This window comes from Brachycentrus maculatus, unplaced genomic scaffold (assembly GCF_059751285.1).
Source record: "Brachycentrus maculatus isolate JH-2025_06_01 unplaced genomic scaffold, ASM5975128v1 h1tg000114l, whole genome shotgun sequence".
Lineage (NCBI taxonomy): Eukaryota > Metazoa > Arthropoda > Insecta > Trichoptera > Brachycentridae > Brachycentrus > Brachycentrus maculatus.
Window position 1 is genome coordinate 269,207 of NW_028280867.1, and position 17,575 is coordinate 286,781.

General features: G+C 37.1%; 1 protein-coding gene across 2 annotated transcripts in view; it reads right to left on the minus strand.

Annotated features, from left to right (window-relative positions):
• Positions 1-1,992: 1,992 nt before the first annotated feature.
• Positions 1,993-17,575, minus strand: part of LOC148309983 (scavenger receptor class B member 1-like) — a 53,643-nt gene continuing 38,060 nt past the window's right edge. Inside the window, exons 4-13 of one of the 2 annotated variants that reach the window (XR_015837455.1) lie at positions 15,879-16,042; positions 14,160-14,301; positions 11,890-12,099; positions 10,224-10,351; positions 8,884-9,004; positions 8,220-8,370; positions 6,571-6,721; positions 5,892-5,994; positions 4,695-5,074; positions 3,275-4,506 (exon numbers count right to left, since the gene is read on the minus strand). Coding sequence is in view for 1 of the 2 variants with exons in the window: in XM_088259204.1 (XP_088115330.1) it covers positions 4,868-5,074; positions 5,892-5,994; positions 6,571-6,721; positions 8,220-8,370; positions 8,884-9,004; positions 10,224-10,351; positions 11,890-12,099; positions 14,160-14,301; positions 15,879-16,042 (1,377 nt within the window). In the remaining variant the exon portion in view is untranslated. Of the gene's footprint in view, positions 5,075-5,891; positions 5,995-6,570; positions 6,722-8,219; positions 8,371-8,883; positions 9,005-10,223; positions 10,352-11,889; positions 12,100-14,159; positions 14,302-15,878; positions 16,043-17,575 lie in introns of both variants that reach the window. The other variant, XM_088259204.1, reaches the window with a different exon arrangement.

The following is a 17,575-nucleotide window of genomic DNA, read 5'->3' on the forward strand; positions in this document are numbered from 1 at the left end:
ACAATATATTGTACATAGAGATGAAATAATCCGTATCAAAATCGGCCACATCCGCAAAGGATGAATCTTTAAAAAGCCAGTTTTTTTTCTTGGAAGTAATTCATTTTTGATCAAACTACCTCAATGTGATGTGGCCGATTTTTATACGCAAGGATACAAATGTCCTTTAAAACCTTACATGACTAAATTAATAATATAAGGGGTGTACGAGTGGGCAAGCTGGAAGGGAGAGTGCCGATTTTAATATCATTGCAACAATATCAAATGATTCTTAAAAAGTGTCCCAAGGAATGGAACATGGGATCTTTAGCTATCTGAGCCAATGCTTTACATTTTGACATATCGCTCACTCCTTTCAACAACGTCACATATCAGAAAACATGATTTTTCAGGAGATCGTTTTTAAAGTTTAAGAATATAATGAAATGTATTAAAAATAAATATCAAGCCACTTATTGAATTTTTCATCGTGCAACAGATCTTTTTAGGTAAAACCTGAAGGTTTTTTCTCCATTTGAAAAATATTAAGTATATTTAAAAAAATTATTAAACAATACCTTTTCTTCAGAATGTAAAAACAACACTTTCTGCCCTGTAGCCGGTAGATATTAAGTTAAAAATATGCCGCTTAGTACATTTTCTGGGCATTCCGAAAACATGCACAGTTGAAAATTGATGATTTTTGATTTATGACGTTCTTGAAAGGAGTGAGCGATATGGACAAGGGTTTGAAGAAGGTTAATAAAGAATTAACCCACACACATGTGTGTCGCCTACTTTCAAAATCCGCCAGATCCAATTTTATAAGATTTAAAAATAAATAACAGAATGTCAATTGTGGGTTTTATTGTTTAAAATATTTATATACTTGAAAACCCTGCTAAAAAATACTTGGAAACAGTGTTGTATTTCAAATTTTGCTATATTTATGGAACTTGCCTTCTGACCCATATCGGCCAATCAGAGAGCGGGGATAGGTCAAAAATTAAGATGACTTCATTATCGATTTATGTTAGTGTTTTTTTTTTTTAAATAATAATAATAATAATAAAACCCTTATTCGCACCCCAATGGTGCATAGGGCACTGTGTCATATTAACGCAGTGTTATCTTAATCGTTTATACATGAAGGAAAGGTGATCAGCCCTCCGCTTCAGGTACCAGTCCATGGTAATATTGAATAAATATTACAGTGAAAAAATCACTTATATTTATTTTACCCCCCTTGGGAATCGAACCCGGGACCTCCAGAACGGTAGCCGAGCGTGCTGACCATTACACTACGGAGGCGGACATGTAATTATAAACACGGACATTTTTAAATACAAAATAATTATCTAAAATAAATTTAAATTTCTCTATTTCATAATATTTTATCTAAAGATAGACAAATCTTTTAAACTTAAATGTTACCCGGAGAATTTAGCATTTTTTTGTAAAATCGACTTACATGGATCTGGCGGATTTTGAAAGTAGGCGACACATGTAGGAATAGGCTATAAGACTCTGGAACCTGGAATGTGGAGGTCCTCACCAAAATGTTACATTTCCAATATTGCTCAAAAAAATCCTTTAAATGCAAATCTGTCCTGTTTACTGTATTCTGTCAAAATCATAATTAAAGTTGCGACAAAATGTGACCAATCCTGTGTGAAAATCATTAAATCACACCAAAACGTAGCAATTTTACAAGCTAGAATTCCTGATTACTTAAAATCATTTATAATGGAAATGCAACGTCTTGGGTGAGGACCTCCACATATGGTAAACCTGAAAAAATATCCGGTACCTTCCTTCTGTCAAATACCTGCCTCTACTATATTTCACATAAAAATAAATAAATAAATAAAAACAACGGTTTTAAAAACAATATAATTTAGTAGTAATTATCAGGATCAAAATTCTTTATTCTAAATTTTTCTAGATTCAAAGTTCATCATATAATATTTTATTTATTAAATATTTTTATTATTATATTTATATAAATTTATTTTTTAAAGGATTTGTGATAAACGAAATATCTATCTAAATAAAATATTAGCCTAAGTCAAAAAAATATAACCCAAAATTAACACAGAAAATGATCATATATTCAATTTTCATGTAGGTTAAAATATTTATTTAACACATTGTTGTTGAACTAATTATACTCTGGCAGTCTGCCGCCCGACCCTCAGTATACTAATCACAAGTAGCCGCAACACCCAATTCCCATCTGTACAATGTTTGCAGGCGTCTCTCGCGCTCTACCTAAAGTAAGCAAATAGAACGCTCGCAAGCGTCTCCCGCTCTCTACCGACAGTATGGAAAAGGACCCTAATTATACTCTGGCAGTCTGCCGCCCGACCCTCAGTATACTAATCACAAGTAGCCGCAACACCCAATTCCCATCTGTACAATGTTTGCAGGCGTCTCTCGCGCTCTACCTAAAGTAAGCAAATAGAACGCTCGCAAGCGTCTCCCGCTCTCTACCGACAGTATGGAAAAGGACCCTAATTATACTCTGGCAGTCTGCCGCCCGACCCTCAGTATACTGATCACAAGTAGCCGCAACACCCAATTCCCATCTGTACAATGTTTGCAGGCGTCTCTCGCGCTCTACCTAAAGTAAGCAAATAGAACGCTCGCAAGCGTCTCCCGCTCTCTACCGACAGTATGGAAAAGGACCCTAATTATACTCTGGCAGTCTGCCGCCCGACCCTCAGTATACTAATCACAAGTAGCCGCAACACCCAATTCCCATCTGTACAATGTTTGCAGGCGTCTCTCGCGCTCTACCTAAAGTAAGCAAATAGAACGCTCGCAAGCGTCTCCCGCTCTCTACCGACAGTATGGAAAAGGACCCTAATTATACTCAGGCAGTCTGCCGCCCGACCCTCAGTATACTAATCACAAGTAGCCGCAACACCCAATTCCCATCTGTTCAATGTGTTAATGTATTTGAATGATCAAGATTACACATATGCAGAATAATGACTGATCTTTTCATACTTAATCTTAAAATAATTACTTAACTTCATAGTAAATCTAGAATTTGCATACCTCTTAAATTCTATTTCGGAATGTATATAAAACTAACTAACTAACTAACCTATACGCTGCTTTCTGCAGGGGTAGGCGGAGAGAATATCATGCTACATCAATCTTTCCTTACAAGCAATCTTCGCCTCTTTTGCATTTACGCATTTCCTCATACATACCCACTTATATTCCAACTCCTGACTACTTACAAGTATTTAAAATACTTGATCATGCATAGTTTTCTTCTGTCTTCTATTTTAAACTACATTCGTCTCAATTCGTTTTACTGTTTTTCCTTCACTCATTCGATCCACATGCCCAAACCATCTCAACATATATTTAAACTATATAATAAAAAGAGAGAGCATTGGTACCTATACTAAAATAATAAATAGACAAAAATATCAAAAGGTCTTCAAATGAACTTGAAGAGAGAAGGACGCATTGTATTGCTCCATTTATTTTTAAAAATGCAAATAACCATTATCAAAATGGAGATTATTTTAACAGATATCTATAAACAGATTCTATAACAGAAAATCATGGCAGTGTCTACAGTCAGTTGGGAGATATTGAAGTTTGGTCAATAGGTTTGTTTGTAGGGTGTGGTACTGTCCAAAGATCATTGACTGTGTGACAATGTTGATAGTCAGTTGAGATATACTGAGGTTTGTTTGTTGGGGTGTGAGTGGGTACTGTCCAAAGGTCTCTGACTGTGTGCCAATGCTAAAAGTCTGTTGGAAGATGTTGAGTTTTGGTTGTTGTCTGTTCATTAGGGTGAGTACTGTCCAAGGTATGCCAATGCTGAAAGTCTATTGGAAGATATTGAGGTTAGGTTTGTTTGATAGTGTGTGAGTACTATCCAAGGTACTACTAACTATACGCCAATGCTAAAAGTCTGTTGGAAGATATAAAGGTTAGGTATTTTTGATAGTGTGTGGCTACTGTCCGAGGTATTACTGACTGTATTCCAATGCTAAAAGTCTGTTGGAAGATATAAAGGTTAGGTATTTTTGATAGTGTGTGGGTAATGTCCAATGTATCACTAACTTTACGCAAATGCTAAAAGTCTTTTGGAAGATATTGAGGTTAGGTTTGTTTGATAGGATGTGGCTACTGGCCAAGATATCATTGACTATGTACCAGCCGCAATAAAGAAGCTAACGCAGATCCTCCTACTAGAGTTCAGGAGCCGTTCCAGATAGCGCAATACAGCAAGGTTCATTCTAGCAACCAGACTAGACACAATTGAAGTGCACTAACAGCGACGGAAGATATTTTGAGTTTTGGTTGCTACGTCTGTTTGAAGGGTGCGAGTACTGTCTGTGTGTCACTGACTGTGTACCAGCTGCGGTTAAAAAAGCTAAAGATGCTCCTTCTAGAGTTTATAGCATTGATAGCGCAATACAGAAATTTTGTTCTAGTGACCAGACAAGACACAATTGAAGTGCACTAACAGCGACGGAAGATATTGAGTTTTGGTTGCTATGTCTGTTTGAAGGGTACTGTCTAAGTGTCATTGACTGTACCAGCCGCATGTAAAAAAGCCAACATGAAAACTCCTTCTAGAGTTCAAAGCATTGATAGCGCAATACAGAAATTTTGTCCTAGTGACCAGATAAGACACAATTAAAGTGCACTAACAGCGACGGAAAATATTGACTTTTGGTTGCTATGTCTGTTTGAAGGGTGCTAGTACTGTCTAAATGTCACTGACTGTACCAGCCGCATGTAAAAAAGCCAACACGAAAACTCCTTCTAGAGTTCAAAACATTGATAGCGCAATACAGAAATTTTGTTCTAGTGACCAGACAAGACACAATTGTAGTCCACAAACAGCGACGGCCTATGATTTGGTCGTTATGACTGGCAAGGGGGTTCTCTTGCTCCGTTTCCTCTCCACGATCCTGCCCTTGGCGGTGACTATGAGGAGGTATCCAGATATGATCAGGGTTATGGCGCAGCCCCAAGTCAGGGTGAGGCGAATTGCGTTAGCGCTGTACGTTCCGTGATACACCAAGGTCTTGATTTCTTGCGGTAGCTCGTTCACGGACTGAAAACAAGAAAGACATGTTATTTTTTTGACATCCCAACATAGATAAAGAATATTGTGTCGGGTTGAGGTCCCGTGGTTAGTGTCGCGGACTCTTAAGTCAGAGTTTCTTGGTTCGAACCCACTACAACAATTTGATACCTATTTCTAATAATGAGCCGCTTAGGCTCACAGAAATACATAGTATGAAATTGAAATATTTGTGTAAATAATAAAAATACAAATATTTCTCTTTATTTAAAAAACACATATATATCGCTCACTCCTTTCAAGAACGTCATAAATCAAAATACTTGATTTTTCAGGAGAACATTTTTATAGTTTAAAATTATAATACAATGTATTAAAAATAAATTTCAAGCCACTTATTGAATTTCTTACTGTGCAGCAGATCTTTTTAAGGGAAAAAACCTGAAGGTTTTTTCTTCAATTGAAAAATATTTAGTATATTTCAAAAAAATAATTAAATAATACCTTTTCTTTTAAAATGCAAAAACAACACTTTCTGCCCTATAGCGGGTAAATATTACGTTAAAAATATCCCTTTTTTGCTGGGATATAGTATATTTTCTGGGCATTCCGAAAACATGCACAACTAAATATTGACGATTTTTGATTTATCATTTTTATCTTCACATCATTTTTATGCGATTTTCAAATGTAATGGAACCTATCCCTTATTTTCGTAAGTAGTTCAAGTCTTTTTTTATGCGAATTCACATAATTTGGAGAATTTGATGTTATAAAGAAAGATATACTTATTTTTCTACCTATAAACCAAGAAACGCTTGTTATAAGGAATCAGATATATCCTTACCAAATCCATCCAAATAACAGGGAGTATGATATCATCGGGAAGTCGTTCCAGTCCTGCTCCGGAAATACCGAGGGACTTCTTCACTTGGACGTTGATTTGAATCCTGGAATCAAATTAAAATAAATATTTTTTGTTAAAATGTAAATTTTTTGCTGGTTGTCCAAAGTTACATGGTATTTGAGGAATGTTTTAAAAAAAATTGTAAGTATGGTAAATAAAATCTATTATTATCTTTATTTATTTATATAGGACTATTTGATATCTTACTAGCTTAATATTGCCCTGAAAAATCCACAAGGATTTTAAACTTGGAAGAATAAAATATTGACTTGTTAAAAATGATTCTGCCTCCGTAGTGTAATGGTCAGCACGCTCGGCTACCGTTCTGGAGGTCCCGGACTGGTACCTGAAGCGGAGGGCTGATCACCTTTCCTTCATGTGTAAATGATCAAGATAACACTGCGTTTATATGACGTAGTGCCCTATGCACCATTGGGGTGCGGATAAGGGTTTTATTATATATTATATTAAAAATGATTAACTGCATTGATGTTTGTTTCTTGCCAAGCAAAAGTGACTTAAATGGTCCTCCTGAACATTTTACGTTTTGCTAGTTGGTCACTTTCTCCTGTACGACTACGATATTTGTTATTTCAAAATTACTTGAAGAAGTTTATACCTGCTCATGGCAGCTAGTGGGAAACCCAGAGTGGGGTGGAGGTCTATGTTCATGGCGTGTTTATCAGCCGTGGGGTTGAGTCCGTCAATGGCTTCTACGAGGGCCGGATCTCCGAGGTAGAAATGGGGAAATGACGCCAACGCCGGAGCTCCTACAAATCAGTAAAAGATTATACCATCAATAATTTTGTATAATTTATATTCAGCAGTTGGAAAACAACCTTACACCCAAGTTATTATTTTACAGATTATAAAATATATTTACAACATATGTAAAGTAGAATATGGAAGTCTGGGCATTTACGGGGCTGACGTGTGAACAAGTATTTGGACACACTCAAAATGTTGTAAATAAATTATCTGGTCAAATTATAAGCTTAATAATAAAAATGAAAATGGTATTTTCTGGCGTTTCTCATGTGTGTGATTATAATCCAGGATTCGGACCTCACATACTAATATAAGAGTTTCTGCTTAGTAAAAAGCTTCTTTACATCCCACCAATAGATGTCTCTAGTAAAGTTCTAGTGATTCAAGAACAAGGTTTCTAAATTGGTTCATATATATAGAACTTCCAAGAATTTGAGTAGTGTGGTTGTCAATAATGGGTAGAATTGGTGAATGTTACACGTGTGTAAAGTGATCACTTAAACCAGCCGATGACGGTCGTCAGCCCCGTAAATGCCCAGACTTCCATATTCTTCTTCATCTTTGATGAGATGTTAAAAAATAATATGAAAATATATTTATTTACATGCAAAATCACTGTAATACTAAAACTATATATTGGATCGTAATGACTTGTCACTCATTTCTCATTGAAATTCAGTAACTTATTACCATTTTATTGTACTAATATCACTCACTCCTTTCAACAACGTCATAAATCAAAAATTGACAATTTTCAGTTGTGCATGTTTTATCCCAGCAAAAGCGGCATATTTTTAACATTATATTTACCCGCTACAGGGCAGAAAGTGTTGTTTTTGCATTTTGAAAAAAAGGTATTGTTTAATTATTTTTTTAAATATAATAATAATAAATCCCTTACCACACCCTAATGGTTCATAGGGCACTGCTTCATATAAACGCAGTGTTATCTCGATCGTTTACACATGAAGGAAAGGTGATCAGCCCTCCACTTCAGGTACCAGTCCAGTGTAATATTGAATAAATATTAGAGTGAAAAATCACTTATATTTATTAAACCCCCCTGGGAATCGAACCCGGGACCTCCAGAACGGTAGGCGAGCATGCTGACCATTACACTACGGAGGCGGACAGAAATATTTTTCAAATGGAGAAAAAACCATCAGGTTTTACCTAAAAAGATCTGTTACACAGTAAGAAGTTCAATAATTGGCTAGACATTTATTTTTAATGCATTGTATTATATTTTATAACTTTAAAAACCTTCTCCTGAAAAATCAAGTTTTTTGATTTATGACGTTGTTGAAAGGAGTGAGCGATATATCATTCCTCTTTACATGAAAGAAGATGGAAGTCTTGAGCATCTCAGGGAACGATAGAAGTTATCATGTTGGGATGCCTATAATATTATCTCATCCATAGGGTGAATAATCCAGTGCCTGATATAATAAATAATATTGTTAGATGTCAAAATGTTAAAGTACAAGCATGTTTGGTTACCGTAAGCGCATGGACTGGAATTGGAGACTCCCTTTGGTGGACACACTCCGGAATCCATGTGGCAGTAGCACTGGTTGGCCGGGTTAGTTTCCGGAGAGTCAAACACATCATCCGGGATGGAGTAGCGGTACGCCTTGATTCCGTGCAGCACCTGATGGTGACAGGGGAACATAATTTATAGGAGGCTATGCTAAGAAATTCACCGCATCAATTCATATCACATGGCTTACTATATCCTCAAATAGGGAAGGGAAGTGTTTGATAATGTCTTAATAAGACGAAACGCGTCACATATTAACATATACGTAAATAAATGTAGAATTCAATCCAATAAACCTTGTTTAATTTTGGATATACTACCCAACAATTCAATATGGAATTCTGCAGTTACAATAAATAGGGAAGGGAAATAACACATCACAAACAGGTGTCAGGTGGTGGTCCCGTGGTTAGTGTCGCGGACTCTTGAGTCAGAGTTTCTCAGAGTCAATATACACTATCACTGACATCCACATGTCAATATATCTCAAGACCTCGACCAGTCAATATATATCACTGAACTCTTCATGTCACCCAATCTAACCTCGACATGCCAATATATCTCACTGACCTCTTCCAGTCAATATATCTCCCCAACTTCCACATGTCAACATATCTCACTAACCTCCAGTTCTCTTTCGAATACAAAGGGCATCCTTCTGCAAAGCTCCTTGTTGAAGACAAACAGGGTGTGCTGTTTATCTACAAGGTGAGGGGGGAACATACTGCCATCCGAAGCATCCACCCTGGAATTAATCATTAACTTATATTATTAACTAATAAGAAATAACAAAACAATTTAACACATTGTTGTCGGGCGGTTTTGTTCATCGACCCCGCCCCTAGTTATAATCTGGCAGCCTGCCGCCCGACCCTCAATTCCCATCTGTACAATGTTTGCAGGCGTCTCTCGCGCTCTACCTAAAGTAAGCAAATAGAACGCTCGCAAGCGTCTCCCGCTCTCTACCAACAGTATGGAAAAGGACCCTAATTATACTCTGGCAGTCTGCCGCCCGACCCTCAGTATACTAATCACAAGTAGCCGCAACACCCAATTCCCATCTGTACAATGTTTGCAGGCGTCTCTCGCGCTCTACCTAAAGTAAGCAAATAGAACGCTCGCAAGCGTCTCCCGCTCTCTACCAACAGTATGGAAAAGGACCCTAATTATACTCTGGCAGTCTGCCGCTCAACCCTCAGTATACTAATCACAAGTAGCCGCAACACCCAATTCCCATCTGTACAATGCTTGCAGGCGTCTCTCGCGCTCCACTTAAGTAAGCAAATAGAACGCTTGCAAGCGTCTCCCCCCTCTCTACCTACAGTATGGAAAAGACGCTTTTAAGCGTTTCCCGCAAGTTGATATAACATTTGAATTAAGAAAAAATTGTGCAAAATTTATATTTCATCATACACAAACAAATTACGAATTGCAATTATGTGCCCTCACAGAGTTTTCTCCAATACTTATTTATTATATTATTTGAGAAATAAAAAGACTTTGTTTTTTGATGTGAGTGGATCAAAAAACGTCTTTTTATTTATCAAAATAATATATCAATATGATCCACAAAGTTAATGCTTTCAATATTAAAATAACTTATTTATAAAACTGTATGAAAGAAAATTGAAAGAAGCTTTTTATTGAGCAGAAACTCTTATATTAGTATGTGAGGTCCAAATCCTGGATTAAAATCACATACATGAGAAACGCCAGAAAATATAATTATCATTTTTATTATTTTAGCTTAAAATTTTAGTTGATTTATTTACAAAATTTTGAGTGTGTCTAAATACTTGTTCACAAATCTGGATTATAATCTGGATAATCCAGATATGTGAACAAGTATTTGGACACACTTAAAATGTTACTCTTATCGTCATAATATTTCGCATTATTTTTAACTAGACTCGAGTTTGGATGGTGTTGCTGTGTGTATTGGTATTGCTGTGATATATATTTACCTGTTGCATTCATCGGTCCCCCAGTGAGAGAGTTTGCTCATCCCGTTGTACCGATCGATCATGGCAAACTTGTTCATGTCCTGGACTCCCGTATTCATAGTCACCACATCGGCCCCTGTTCCATTGCGCTGAAAACAATAAAGTATGTATTTCAACCGGTTTTCTGCCTTAGATGCGTTTGCGCGTACTCTGATACCGTCCTTGCCAAGCCGGCCATACAAACTTAGCGTGTAAATCCCAAGTTCACTTCACTTCACTTTGATCACTTTGTTCTTCGTTCTTCCCAAGAAAGAACCCTTTTCATTCTTCGCCATTACACATCATGCTTCAATAATTCTTAATAAACTTACTACATAAACATAGTTAATTATATTTTTTTTATTTATATTAACCCTTATCCGCACCTAATGGTGCATGGGGCACTGCATCAAATTGACGCAGTGTTATCTTGATCATTACTTACATGAAGGCAAGGTGATCACTATTGCGCTTCAGGAACCAGTCCAGGGTAATATTAAATAAATATTACAGTGTTAAATCACTAATATTTATTTTCACCCCCCCCTGGGAATCGAACCCGGGACCTCCAGCACGGTAGCTAAACACGCTGACCATTACACCACGGAGGCGGACGTTAATTATATACTTCATATATATCGCTCACTCCTTTCAAGAACGTCATATATCAAAAATTGTCAATTTTCAGTTGTGCATGTTTTCGGAATGCCGAAAGTTTTTGCATTTTGAAGAAAAGGTATTGTTTAATAATTTTTTTTTTTTAATAAACTAAATATTTTTCAACTGGAGAAAAAACCTACAGGTTTTACTTAAAAAGATCTGTTGCACAGTAAAAAGTTCAATAAGTGGCTTGATATTTATTTTTAAAACATTGTATTATATTTTTAAACTTTAAAAACATTCTCCTGAAAAATCAAGTTTTTTTATTTATGACGTTCTTGAAAGGAGTGAGCGATATATATTTATTAACATGAAGTTAATAAGGCTGCAGTTATATCCGGATGCCTCAGAAACTCGGTGTGGAGGAACAAACACATGAGAATCATCCCAGGAGAATTTCTCCTGAAAAATCAAGTTTTTTGATTTAGGACGTTCTTGAAAGGAGTGAGCGATATGTGAAAGTGATTGAGTAAGGAGTCGGCATAATCGGCAGGCATAATATGTAGGGGATGCATGAATGTGTATGAGGCAAAGATTGTTTGGGAAGACAGAGTGGTGGCGTAATAGATAATTAGTTATATTCTCAATATTATTAATATTTAAAGCGTTTACTTTGTGGTTAGTCATTTTTACTTACTTATTTTTTTACAAAAATGTTAATAATATTAGTATATAACCACTAGTGCATGTTTAACCTCGACTCGTAACGCATGCCTGTGCTGAAACCTTTAGTGCATGTTGGTCTTCGGGTCGACCAAAAATCGCATGTGTTAGACATTATGTGTAGTTTTGAGTGTGTAAATGGTGCTATGGTGGTGAAGGGTGGTATTGTTTGCATGCTGTAGTAGTGATTGTCCTGACGAAGAGACGGGTACGTCTCAAAACCGGTAGACATAAAAATCTCGGTGAGTGGTTATATACTAATATTATTAACATTTTTGTTAGTAAATAAATAAGATAATTAGTTAGTGACATGTGAAATACTCACAGTGGCCAGCACCCCGAACTGGTCCATCTGCGGCAGCTGGTCGGAGAACTGCAGGAAGGGCTTGGCGAGGTTCACCAGCTCGTCCTCGTACCCCCACAGGAAGCGGTGCACGGGCAGCGTGCGGAACGAGTGCGTATTGAGCGTCTTGAACAGCGTGGACAGCCCCACCTTGGCCATGTAGTACGTGTCCTTAGCCATCGCGATGGCACTCTGAAAATAGACAACGATCGTTCTCACATATTTATCCATTAACACTCCACTTGGACTAGATGACTCCCCAGTATGCAGATTTTGTATGGAGGATAACGAAACACCAATCCACATTCTTTATAATTGTGACTTACTCATTCGCAAACGTCATATCCTTGGAGGACCACTACTGGACTCCGAGAAGGTGAAGCTCCTACCACTAAGACAGGTCGTGAGCTAAATGACTCACATAGGCTTTGAAAGTGAGCTATGATGCAGAGAGAGGTCGCATTAGACCTAATATGGCCGCAGTGACATAAGGGATGCAAGATCCCTTGACCTCATAATAAAATAAATAATAAAATATACACTCTATCTATTCTCAAAGCTGAGTACACGGCTGCTCTGGGCCCTTATAAGCCATGTTTCACAGCCGTATAAGAGAACAGGATCAATGCAGGCAATGTAGAGGCGGCATTTAGTCTTCAGTGAGTATAAATACGAATATCCAGACAGCCTCACGTGATGCGCACTAACAGTTTGTAGGGTTGCAATCACAAAGAGTAAAACTACTCGTAAGTATGTATAGGCAGTAGCGTGCACAGATAATTAATTAGAGTAGGTAGTCGAGGTACCTACCTAGGTAGTAAGGTAAACTAGCTCTAGGGTAGGTATTACTTAGTATGTAGTAGGGTCGGTACAGTTTGCGTTTTTATGTCATGCAGGTAAGTTAAGATAAGCACTTTTCTGCCTACATGGAACGCACACCCCTTGGTGTAATTCCTGGGAGTTATTTATACCAATATCTCAGCATAGATGAAGAATAACATGGAAGTATTATTCTTATTATTCATATTCTTCTTCATCTATGTTGAGATGTCAATGAAACACCAAAAGTGTTGTCTTTTTATACATGCATCTTGACAGTGGTGCTCTATGGATAGCAGTCATGGGACCTTACTAAAAGTCGGAGCAAACGATCCAAAGTTTTGAAAATAAGAGGATGAGGTTTACTTCACCACCGACGTTAAGTCTAGTATTTGTACTGGGTGTAAGGTTGTATGACATCTGAAACCAGGGAAGTAATCGTATTAGAAGTCCTAGTGACCATATCGACAGGATCTAGGAATGCCATTTGATAGCATTAATCCTTCATGTCTCTTCAATTCTACAAATACCAAATTTTCTTGAATAATAAAAAATATTCACACAAGTAAACATGATTAATATAAAAATTATCCTTGTTTTATTTCATGGGTTTTTTTTAACAGTGTCATTACGATGACATCACACAACCTTTGTTTTAAGTAAAATGTCGTAGGTAAGATATGAAAACAATCTGAAGTGTGGTTTTAGTGTTTTAATTTCAATCACAGATGGCAGTACAAGTGCTACTTTAGAAATAAATGTCACCAGGCTTTAGTTATAAGCACGGGCGTTCATGTATGCCCATACGAGTGTTTTTGCGTAGAATTTTCACTCATGAATTACATGAAATTATAGTAACTTTAAACATAAAGAGTATATCCACTCACCAGTAGGCATAGGCTATGAAACTTAAAAAGTTGAAGCCTGAGTAGGGTCATGATAAGCGGTGTTGCACAAGCCGTAGCTAGATTTCAGAGTCACTTGAACGTTAATAATAATAAATAATAAAACCCTTACCCGCACCCCAATGGTGCATACGGCACTGCTCCATATAAACGCAGTGTTATCTTGATCGTTTACACATGAAGAAAAGGTGATAAGCCCTCCGTTTCAGGTACCAGTCCAGGGTAATATTGAATAAATATTACAGTGAAAAAATCACTCATATTTATTTGACCTCCCCTGGGAATCGAACCCGGGACCTCCAGAACGGTAGCCGAGCGTGCTGACCATCACACTACGGAGGCGGACGTAATGAACTTGAACCTTGACACTTGAACGTTAGGTAATTCAAAAACAAAATATAAATATGCCCATACTTCTTTGAGGAGACTTTAATTTGGATGACCATGTATAGCTATTCTACCGGACGGGTCAGCTTGACAGCTGCCTTCCTCTTTTTATGATGATGGTTTAGTAGAAATGAAGCTTACCAGCATAGGTAAGTTGGGAACCACCACTCTGTCGTATTGAGCTCCGACGGATTCATCCGGCAACATCTGGTAGGAGCGCCTGTCTTGGTAGGTGATGGTTCCGTTCGGATTGAACACCGTGTGGACCCGAGTCAACGTCTCTCTGGAATAAACATATAACTTTTGATATTTTATCATATAACATTTTAACTTAATATTTACCCGCTAAAGGGCAGAAAGTGTTGTTTTTGCATTTTGAAGAAAACGTATTGTTTAATTATTTTTTTTAATATACTAAATATTTTTCAAATAGAGAAAAAACGTTCAGGTTTTACCTAAAAAGATCTCTTGCATACTTAAAAGTTCAATGAGTAGCTTGATATTTATTTTTAAAACATTTTATTATATTCTTAAACTTTGAAAATGATCTCTTAAAAAATTACGTTTTTTTTTATATGAAGTTGTTGAAAAGAGTGAGCGATATTGGGAGACAATAAAATGGATAAATGCATTCCATGGACCCATATGGTCAGCAATGGTATGGTACACTCTCTTACGGTAGAGAAAGTCCAAAAGAAGTTTCTGAGGTATCTCTACATGAGAGAGTACTATTATCCTCGGATCTACCCGACCCAGTTTCTCCAGGGTATACTTAGCAAATAAATCAAAATGGCAAAAGGTCACAGGTAAAAATGGTCAAAATGTTCTTGATTAAAATTGATTTTCAATAAAGAAATTCTTTATATAATTTTTTGACATCTCATCAAAGATGAAGAATAATATGGAAGTCTGGGCATTTACGGGGCTGACGACCATCATATCACTTTACACACGTGTAACATTCACCGATTCTACCCATTATTGACAACCACACTACTCAAATTCTTGGAAGTTCTATGTACATGAACCAATTTTGAAACATTGTTCTTGAATCACTAGAACTTCACTAGAGACATCTATTGGTGAGATGAAAAGAAGCTTTTTATTGAGCAGAAACTCTTTTATATGAGTCTTTAATATGAGGTCCGAATCCTGGATTATAATCGCACACTTGAGAAACGCCAGAAGTTATCATTTTCATTTATATTATTTTAGCTTATAATTTAACCAGTTTATTTATTTACAACATTTACCTGTTATGTCCCCCTCTGTGGTGTAATGGTGCGTATTTAGATACCGTGCAGAAGGTCGCGGATTCGATTCCAGAATATATCCTTTTCATTTTTATTATTTAAGCTTATAATTTGACCAGAAATTCTTTGTTCAATAATGTACCAAAAAACCGCGCAGACTTTTTATATGACCTAATATAAAAGTTTATATGAACAAATACAGATTGCAAATATCGTAGTCATACAGGAGAAAGTGACCAAGTGCATTTTTTACAAAAACGTGATCATTGACTATTTGATATCTTACTAGCTTAATATTGCCATGAAAAACATCCCAAAGGATTTTAAACTTGTAAGTATAATATATTGACTTGGTAAAAATGACTAACTGCATTGATGTTTATTTTGTTGCCAAGCAAAAGTGACTTAAATGGCCCTCCTGAACATTTCACGTTTTGTTAGTTGGTCACTTTCTCCTGTATGACTACAATGTAACTATCCCCTGTTGGCTGTCCTATCTCAGTGTAGTGACCAACATTATTTATATTATTTATGATTCTCAAATTATATCCGTTGTCTTTTCACATGAGATTATTATGAAGAAAAATATGGTATGTTTGGTACTAACTTGTACACATAAGGTCCGAGGTCTTCAACTCTCAGCTTGTCTTCCGTTCCGGCCATATACTCATCCAGGTTTGTGTAGTTGAATATGTGGACCTTCAGGATGGGGTGCACTGGCGGCCTGCTCCACAGATCAAAGGCTTTTGTGTTGTTTATCAACATCATATTCTGTAATCGTAACACCATTCATTTTTGTAGTTTAAGTGAGGCACATATTTCAATACTGACAGGGTTTCTTTTTCAAAATGCTTTGAAATGATAGTGAGACCACACACGGTTTCTCAGTTTGTACACATTGCTCACTCCTTTCAAGAACATCATAAATAAAAAAAACTTGATTTTTCAGGAGAATGTTTAAAAATATAATACAATGTATTAAAAATAAATATCAAGCCACATATTGAACTTTTTACTGTGCACATATCTTTTTAGGTAAAACCTGAAGGTTTTTTCTCCATTTGAAAAATATTTAGTAAATTTAAAGAAATAATTAAGCAATACGTTTTCTTAAAAATGCAAAAACAGCACTTTCTGCCCTGTAGTGGGTAAATATTAAGTTAAAAATATGCCTCTTTTGCTGGGATATAGTACATTTTCTGGGCATTTCGAAACATTCAATTTTTGATTTATGACGTTCTTGAAAGGAGTGAGCGACGTGTGCAATGCACTACTTTTTTAAAAATAAGTCTTCACTCGTTTACGAGTGATTTTGGAACATACAAACAAAAGGCATTGTAATAATAAAAAGGATATAAGAGGAGAAATAGAAGAGGAAAAAACACTAAGGGTCCTCTAAGGGTTCCCCCCCCAATTTATCCTCAGAAAGGAGCCTAAAACCTTCTCCTCTAAGGGTCCCCCCTTCAATTCATCCTCAGAAAGGAGCCTAAATCCTTCTCCTCTAAGGGTCCTCCCTTCAATTTATCTTGAGAAAGGAGCCTCAAACCTTCTCCTCTAAGGGTCCCCCCTTCAATTTATCCTGAGTAAGGAGCCTCAAACCTTCTCCTCTAAGGGTCCCCCCTTCAATTTATCCTGAGTAAGGAGCCTCAAACCTTCTCCTCTAAGGGTCCCCCCTTCAATTTATCCTCAGAAAGGAGCCTCAAACCTTCTCCTCTAAGGGTCCCCCCTTCAATTTATCCTGAGAAAAGAGCCTCAAACCTTCTCCTCTAAGGGTCCCCCCTTCAATTTATCCTCAGAAAGGAGCCTTAAACCTTCTCCTCTAAGGGTCCCCCCTTCAATTTATCCTCAGAAAGGAGCCTCAAACCTTCTCCTCTAAGGGTCCCCCCTTCAATTTGTCCTCAGAAAGGAGCCTAAATCCTTCTCCTCTAAGGGTCCCCCCTTAGATTTGTCCTCAGAAAGGAGCGAAAAACCTTTCTTTTAAGGGTCCCCTCTTCAATTTATCCTCAGAAAGGAGCCTCAAACCTTCTCCTCTAAGGGTCCTCCCTTCAATTTATCCTCAGAAAGGAGCCTCAAACCTTCTTTTCTAAGGGTCCCCCCTTCAATTTATCCTCAGAAAGGAGCCTCAAACCTTCTCCTCTAAGGGTCCTCCCTTCAATTTATCCTCAGAAAGGAGCCTAAAACCTTCTCCTCTAAGGGTCCTCCCTTCAATTTATCCTCAGAAAGGAGCCTCAAACCTTCTTTTCTAAGGGTCCCCCCTTCAATTTATCCTCAGATAGGAGCCAAAAACCTTCTCCTTTAAGAGTC